General features: G+C 36.2%; 1 protein-coding gene across 1 annotated transcript; it reads right to left on the bottom strand.

Annotated features, from left to right (window-relative positions):
- Positions 1 to 2,642: 2,642 nt before the first annotated feature.
- LOC145093851 (putative disease resistance RPP13-like protein 1) lies at positions 2,643 to 7,827 on the bottom strand. The gene is made up of 3 exons (XM_079032105.1): positions 3,903 to 7,827; positions 3,147 to 3,274; positions 2,643 to 3,041 (listed from the first exon to the last, which is right to left on the bottom strand). The coding sequence occupies exon 1, from the start codon at positions 7,739 to 7,741 to the stop codon at positions 3,905 to 3,907; it is 3,837 nt and encodes a 1,278-aa protein (XP_078888231.1). The 5' UTR covers positions 7,742 to 7,827; the 3' UTR covers positions 2,643 to 3,041; positions 3,147 to 3,274; positions 3,903 to 3,904.

Here is a 7,827-nt window from a genome sequence, read left to right as displayed (position 1 = left end):
TGTAAAAATGTCGGGTTGTCACATAGGGGTTGTTACTTAGAGTTACAAAGAACTTTTCACCTTGTATTCTGTCTAAACACTCTTTGTATTCAAAAGCAGAATTGAGCTGAAACAAGATTATATTTACTCTCGGTGTTCATAATTCTTTAGTACTCTGATTTCATTTCATTACTCGATTATCAAACCTCTTTAAACCCTTTTATTTGAGTGTTTGTAAGCATTATGACCTTAGCATTTTGATTGATGACTTAATGAATTAAGTTGAATATTCTGAGATGATAAAACATCCTCTAGTAGTGTTTGGAAACCTTTAAAAGTGTTAACAATGGTTACCTAAAAGACCAAAACCACCCAAACAAGTTTAGGACTCAAAAGTGATTTTTTGGGCTGCTACGGGACATGCCTGCGTTGTCAGGCACGCGGCTCACACACAGACAACAGAGTGTCCAACTAGACCAAAAATCTAAAGTTTAGTATTTTTCTCATAACTTTTGCATATGAACTTGGATTTAAGCGCGGTTTTCGCCTATGTTCATAGTTTTTCATAAGAAATAGTTTAAAGAAGTAAAATTTAGTAATGGGACCCTTGAGGGGTGTTTTGGTCATTTGATTTACTTTCACCTACTTGATATATAAGTAGTGTTCGAAAGTGCTACTCTAAGGAAAGGAAGTAGAAGAGGGCTAGCTAGCCTTCTTGTGATTAAGGTAAGTACTTGTTGGCATTTTCCCACTTTAGGATACATGGAAAAATGATTTTATGATATTGAAACACTATTATTTGATATATGAAATGGTTTTGAAATGAAAGTGTCAAATGTTTTTGGGAATGATTTTTTGAAAGAATGCTTTGAATGCAAGAATGTTTTTGAAAGAAAAGAACGTTTTGGAAGATCGAATGTTTTGAAATATAGATGCTTTGCTTTTGAAATGAATTTTTAATGTTAATGTATGAAATATGTAAAGAATGGAAAGTACCGACAAGAAATGGAAACTAATAAAAAGAAATGAAAGAAATTGGAAAGAATTCGAAAGTAATGAAATGAATATATTGCTCGAGCCATGATGTCTCCATAAGGGATATAAAGGAATATATCGGGGTAGCTCATCCCCTTCACGAGATAGATGTCCTAACATGAATGATGACTTGGTGGACTGATTTAGTTATTTCCACCTTAGTATAGACTTGTGGATATTTCTAGGACCTAAGTATAAAAATGGCAACGGTTTAATGTCGGAATTAGCCCTTAATTGAAAAATGGAAATGGAATTAAAATGGAAAAGAAGCTAATGAAATGATAAGCTAAGAAATGATACTTATGATATGATATGTTATGTTATGTATGAAATGATTTTTCATTAATATGATTGAAAATGTTTTACGGTATGCATGAAAGAAGTTTTTCTCTGAAAATGATCGAAATTGTTTTATGGTCTAAAACTCACGTAGCTCACGAGACATTTTTGTCTTACATATCTCTTTTTAATGCCATGTATTCCAGGTTGCAATTAAGAAGAAAATATTTTAGATGACAGTTAGAAGTCAAGAGATAGAGAATGGAGTGGAACTTGTCAAGTTCCTTATTAATGTTATTGATGTAATTCGTATTTGCTTGCTATGGTTGTATGATGTTTAATGGTAACACCCAAGGTTTTAATTTTAACTGTTTTTATGGGACCATTTTATTTATTTATTTATTTATTAATTTATTTATTTTTAATATGTGTTATTACCTAAAAAGATTTTAAAACCATAGCATTTTAAAGTTTGAAAATTTTGGGGTGTTACACCTTTCTTTTCCGGCATCATGTCCCTCCCATAGCCTAAAATTTGTCAGCATACATTTCATCGAATTCGAAGGGCCATTGCCTCCTTAGATCTTTAACAAGAATCTAGATACAATTTTCATTAACAACAATCGTTTAACGTCTATGATTCCTTCGAATTTGAGGTCGACCACAACTTTTGTGGTAGTCTTTGTGAAGAACAACTTAGGAGGATGACTCCTACCAAGCATAGCAAACTTCGCACACACCATGGAAGAACTGTTGTTGTTGCTAACCAACACAAATATATCGGGGTGTTTGTCGAAGGAGGTGGCGTGTCTTTACAAATTAAGTGTGTTGGATGTAAGCTAGAATAAGTTGGTGAGTATTGTGGTGGATGACCAAAAAAACTATCTCCCAGATATGCCTCTTCAGAAGGATGGCTTGTGATGCAATGCTTGAACATCATGTTGATTGCTTTGAGTTTCTTTGTGGTGATACTCATGAATGATGACTCGTATGCCAAAAATAAGCATTGATAACTTGTAACGTACGACATGTTTGATAACGATTAAGTGGACGACCCTTTTAAGGCTTATGCATATGTCATCAATTATTCATCACCAAAAACATATATTAGAAAATCACAACAAAAAGGTTTGATTCCTTTGGGGTCCTTTTTCGTCTCGGTTGACCCAAATGGACCAAGCATTCAGAAAAGATTCCACTTCGAGTATTTCATTCATGTGGTTGTTTTGCACAAATATTTCCTTGAAACGAAACACAATTAAATCCCCAGAAGTTGGACTCTTGTTCACGTAGGGAATACCATTAAGAATAGAGCAACACAAAGATTAAGGGTTTGACTTGTAGTTCAGTTTATTTGAAGCTATGGAGGATTATAAAAGATGACTGGTTCACCCTTACATTTTGTCGATAATGGCTTTTTTAACATGTAACATTGGACTTTAAGCCCCTAGGCTACTAAAAAAATACAATGGGCCTTTTAAAATAAAAGGCAAGATTTTATAGGGCTACAGTGATATTTTCCCGACATTGACCGTAGAAATTAGATAATCAATCTAACAATCAGATAAATATAGACCTTTACAAAGTGATGTAAAAGCATAACAAGATTGCAACAAAGAGGTTTTGAAGAGATTGAGCGTAGTTTGAATGATTGAAAAGATGTTGGCACATAAAAAGCATTGAAGCTTCATCAGCAGGACTTCTGCACTTAATTTCCATGGATGATTGTTGGAAAGTAAGTCATTCACCTATAAATCAAGATTCCATTTCAAACAAATTTAGAACAAGAAAATAAGAAGTAAATTCTGGAAATCACTGGCAACATAAGGGTTTGTTTTCCAACAGAAACCAACCGTGTACAGCAGAAACAGCACCATATCAATGTCTTCCCCTGTAAGTCAATATTTGATCTTTTATTTCCTCTAATCCTTTTATTTCAAAATTCATTGCAGACTCCGACCTTTCATGTTTTATTGCTTAGCTGTAAGTGTGGAATTTTGACAAAAATAAATTTCAAATCAATTAATAAGCCATGAATTTAAATTAAATAGTGTTCAAATGAAATTTGACAAATGTATGGAATCATATTTAAAGAATTAAAGGTGTGAAAATGGAATATATTCATGGGTACAACCCTGGTAGTTTTTAGATGATACATCGTCGAATATATTCATGATTTAAACATATTTGTATCGGTTTGTCTAAACTTTATTAAATTATTATTATTATCATGATTTCATAATTAAGGTATATTACAACGTTAACAAATAATGATAATTCTACAACAAATCCCTGTTCAAATTTAATACTTATTTCAATTTTAAAGTATTTGACTTGGTAACCATTTTCATTCATTTTGCAATTCATGGTGATCACCCTTCTATGACGATAACCATATTAACCATAGTCATATTCATAAACTAAAAATAAAACAGTACAATCCAAAAATCAGTAAGCAAATTCATGTTAACTAAAGATTTAGACACAAACATAATTTTTGAGGAACTACATACTTGTATACAGATTATATTTGTTTGAATGAGCAAATCACTTGTTCAATTTGTACATAATAAAACTAAATGAAGTCAAAGGCACAAAGAGGGGCGTACCTTCAAGTTGAACTTGTTATTAAAGAGTCTATCTCAAAGCAGGGGATAAGGGAGATGTGGGGCCAATAGGAGCCTCCTCTTCTGATCCTTTCTTTCAAATTTGGGCATCCTTCAATCCACAATACAAGAAGTGAAGGCAGCAATCTTTCTGGTAGATCTATCACCTTTGGGCAGTTGAAGATGTAGAGACGTTGAAGGGATGTGAGGTGTTGGAGTCCCATTGAAATCGATTTCAGTTTCTGAAATCCATTTATTTCAAGATATGTAAGAGTTGAAGGAAAAAGATGTGACAATTGATCAAAGTTTTTCACATCATCATATAGTCCCCCATATAATCTTAGGCTAACAAGTGAGGTTGGGAAATTCTGTGGGCCCCACTCTGAGATGGGCTTCTTCAAACCTCCTATTCCAAGATAACTCAATTTCGGTGGCCAAATCCCACGAGGAAAGGATGCGTCCATACTTTTACACTTTTGAATTGTCAGATGTGTTAAAGAGGTGAGATTCGGCAACTCATGGTCAGGAAATGAATCCATACTTGGACACTCTGATATTGTCAACCAGGTGAGGTGAATGAAGCAACTCAATTCATTGATGGATTTCAGATTTGGCCAATTATGTATAATTACAGAGCCAAGCATCTGCATTTTTGAGTTTATAAGCATTCTTGTCTTCTCTCTTCCTCCCAACTCTTCTTCGGATAGTTTCTTGCAATCGGTGATGGAAAGTGACTTGAGCTTCTGCCCTCCTTCTGTTGGGAAGGTGACGGATGTAACTGAATCACAACCATGAATCATCAATGACTCAAGACTATCTGGACAATTGCAATGCTCCAAGCTGTTACAATCCCATACTCTCAACCTCCTAAATGATGTTAGGCTGCTCCCACTATCATCCTCCTCTTTCTCCCCTAAACTCACCAAATTTTCACATTCTCCTAAATCCAACTTCTTTAAATTCATAAGAACCTTACTTGCCTCTGCTTCTGATTCCCACAAGTATCTTATTTCATCACACCCTCTGATGCTTACTTCTTCAACTGTCCCAATATACCCTATCACACCTCTCCACAATTTATCAGTAAGCCCCCAAATATCGTCTATTTCCAACACAGTAACTGATGAAGCCACATCAACCAGGCTTTTCAATAAACCATGACCACATTTTATTACCTTTAAAACCCTTAATGAAGGCAGTTCTTCAAGTGAGACTTGAACCAGATTAGGACAATCTTCAATATGAAGCTCTTGAAGGCAAGGAAACGCCCCACTATTTGTTGACCATTCCTCCCACCCTGACATACTCTCAAACCGTAGGATTTCAAGTGAAGGAAATGCAAGGCCGGTTCCAAGTAAATCCAAACCTACAACCTTCACCGTACTCATCTCACCAATAAATAGCTCCTTCAGTGATGGTAGTTGCCCAAGTCTTGGTAGAGATGTACATTCTTCACAGCCATCTATCCACACTTTAGTCAACCGACAAAAGGATGGATCCCCAATCCAAGTTGGAAACTCTATACCTCTATATGACTCAATTCCGAGTTTTTCTAGAGTGCCATTATGAGGCTTCAGCTCATTGAGGATCTCCATTTCTTGAGTTTCCGATCGAAAAACATTAAACTCAGAACCCCAATCCAACACTAACTCAGTAAGCCGTTTCTGCGAGAAGTTCGTCTCACGTGCGTCCATTGCATTTTCCACATTTCCCAGCCCCTCTATAAAAACTTTACCATGGAGATTTTGCAAGTTCTTAAGCTTGGTTAATGAGAAGCCGGATTCACCTCCAATAATGATCTTGGAGAGAGTCTGTAATCTTTTCAACTCACCAATCCCTAAGGGCATCTTCTTCAATAGCGGAGTATCCCTTATGTCAAAATGCTGCAAATTTTTAAGCTTTGAGAAGTTCTCGGGCAACTTAAATAAATACTTACAGCCAGAAACAATCAACGTCTGTAAATTATAAAGATTGCAAACATTTTCCGGTAAATTCTGGATTTCAGTCCGGGATAGATTAAGATACCGCAAATGCTTCATACTTCCAACGACTTCTGGCACCTCGCTTATGCTAAGATTGCTCAAACTTAGGACCCTTAACAATGGTAACTCCTGAAGTAAGTCATTTATGACCTTATTCGATATGAAAATCATCTCCCAACTTTTTACCACCCCTAAAGACAATGTTAAAACTGTTCTCAAATTTTTAGCTCCTTTGAGTGGCTTGAACCTTTCGTGAACCATGAAATGCTCACAAACAAATGACATATGGCGGAGCTTTGTCAAAGCATCCTTCCTACCGTACTCCTTCATCCCAATATCTAACCTTAAAAAAAAATCTTCAGCGACAGAAATGGCCAAGTCATTCATGAGGTCATGCATCATAAACAATGATTCGTCATCAGACGAATGTTGAAAAAACGACCTAGACAATAGCTCTTCAAAATATTCGTGACCCAAGCTTTTCATGGACTTGCTTGTAGTAGAGTGTTTCAAAAACCCTTCTGCCATCCACAACAGAATCAACTCCTCCTTGTCGAACACATAGTCCTTGGGGAACAAGGAGCAATATGCAAACAACAGCTTCAAAGAGGCAGAAAGATCATTATAGCTTAGTCTAAGAGCCAGAACAATCTCATCTCCATTTCCTAACCTCCAAATCTCACTGTTTAACAACACCTTCCATTCTTCTTCATCTGTTTTCGTCCTCAATAATCGTCCAAGTACTCTTAAAGCTAAAGGCAAGCCATCACATTTTTTTACAAACCCTTCACCATGGGGCTTAAGTATTGGATGTGAATCAAAGTTATCTACACCCAATGCATGTTGAGAAAATAAACGCATAGCATCATCATGTGACAGACTCGGCAAGTGCTCTAGATGAGTGTAACCCATTTTTCTAAGCAACTGCTCCTTCCGAGTTGTCATGATAATTCTACTTCCAGGAGCCCCCATAAGAAATGGGCCCACTAACTTATCCCAATCATCATAGCTTTCAGACCATACATCATCTAACACTATTAGAAATAGTTTGTCCTTAAGTTTCTCTCTAACAGCTTCTTGAAGCATATTTAAATTTGTGAATTCCTTGGTTTCCCTAGTCACAGATTGATAAATCACTTTGCTTATACTAAAAATATCAAATTCATCAGAAACACAAACCCAAGCCCTGACTTGGAAGTGATCCTTCACTTCCTTTTCATCATATAAAAGCCTAGCTAAAGTTGTTTTACCTACCCCACCCATACCAACTATTGGCACGATGCTAAAGTTTTGAGTAGACGATTCATCTTTACCCCTTAACAACTTTTGAACAAATGCGTTCTTATCACCTTCACGTCCAACTATAACACTTGCATCTACCAAACTGGCCTCATGTCTTTTAACTTTTGCCATTTCATTTGTTATCACACTTAAACCAAGATTAGTTTTTGCCTTTTCTAGTTCTTGTAACTCGGTGACAATATCATCTAACTTGCCATGCATCCTAGAACTTAGTGAGAAATTTGTGCAACAAGTCAGGATAAGCTGTCTTACCTTGCTTATGGTGGATCCAGAGTTCTCAGTGAACTCACGTTCCATATCTTCGGTTTCCAGATCATCAAGAACATCGTCTATGTCGTAAGCCAAATGTTGGAGACCATTCAGCCATCTTCTAACAAATTCATTAGTTGCCTCCTTCTGAGAAGCATCATTAAGCAGAGCTTGGATCTGATCTAATGACATCTTCAGCTTCTTGAGCTCAGACTCGATTCCCTCGTCACAGGCAATCTTGTTCAAGGCTTCAGAGGTCAGCTTATTAAAGAACAATGAAAAAAAGGCAGAAACAACTAACTCAGTCATCGCTTTTAGTGTACAGGTAAAATGGGAGCACTTGGTATGTATGTATGTTGGGGATGCAGATAAAATGAGTGCAGAAGAAAGAAGGA

The sequence above is a fragment of the Lactuca serriola genome, chromosome 3 (genome assembly GCF_051521515.1).
Source record: "Lactuca serriola cultivar US96UC23 chromosome 3, Lser_US96UC23_V15, whole genome shotgun sequence".
In the NCBI taxonomy this organism is placed as follows: domain Eukaryota; kingdom Viridiplantae; phylum Streptophyta; class Magnoliopsida; order Asterales; family Asteraceae; genus Lactuca; species Lactuca serriola.
This window is presented reverse-complemented; position numbering and strand designations above follow the sequence as displayed.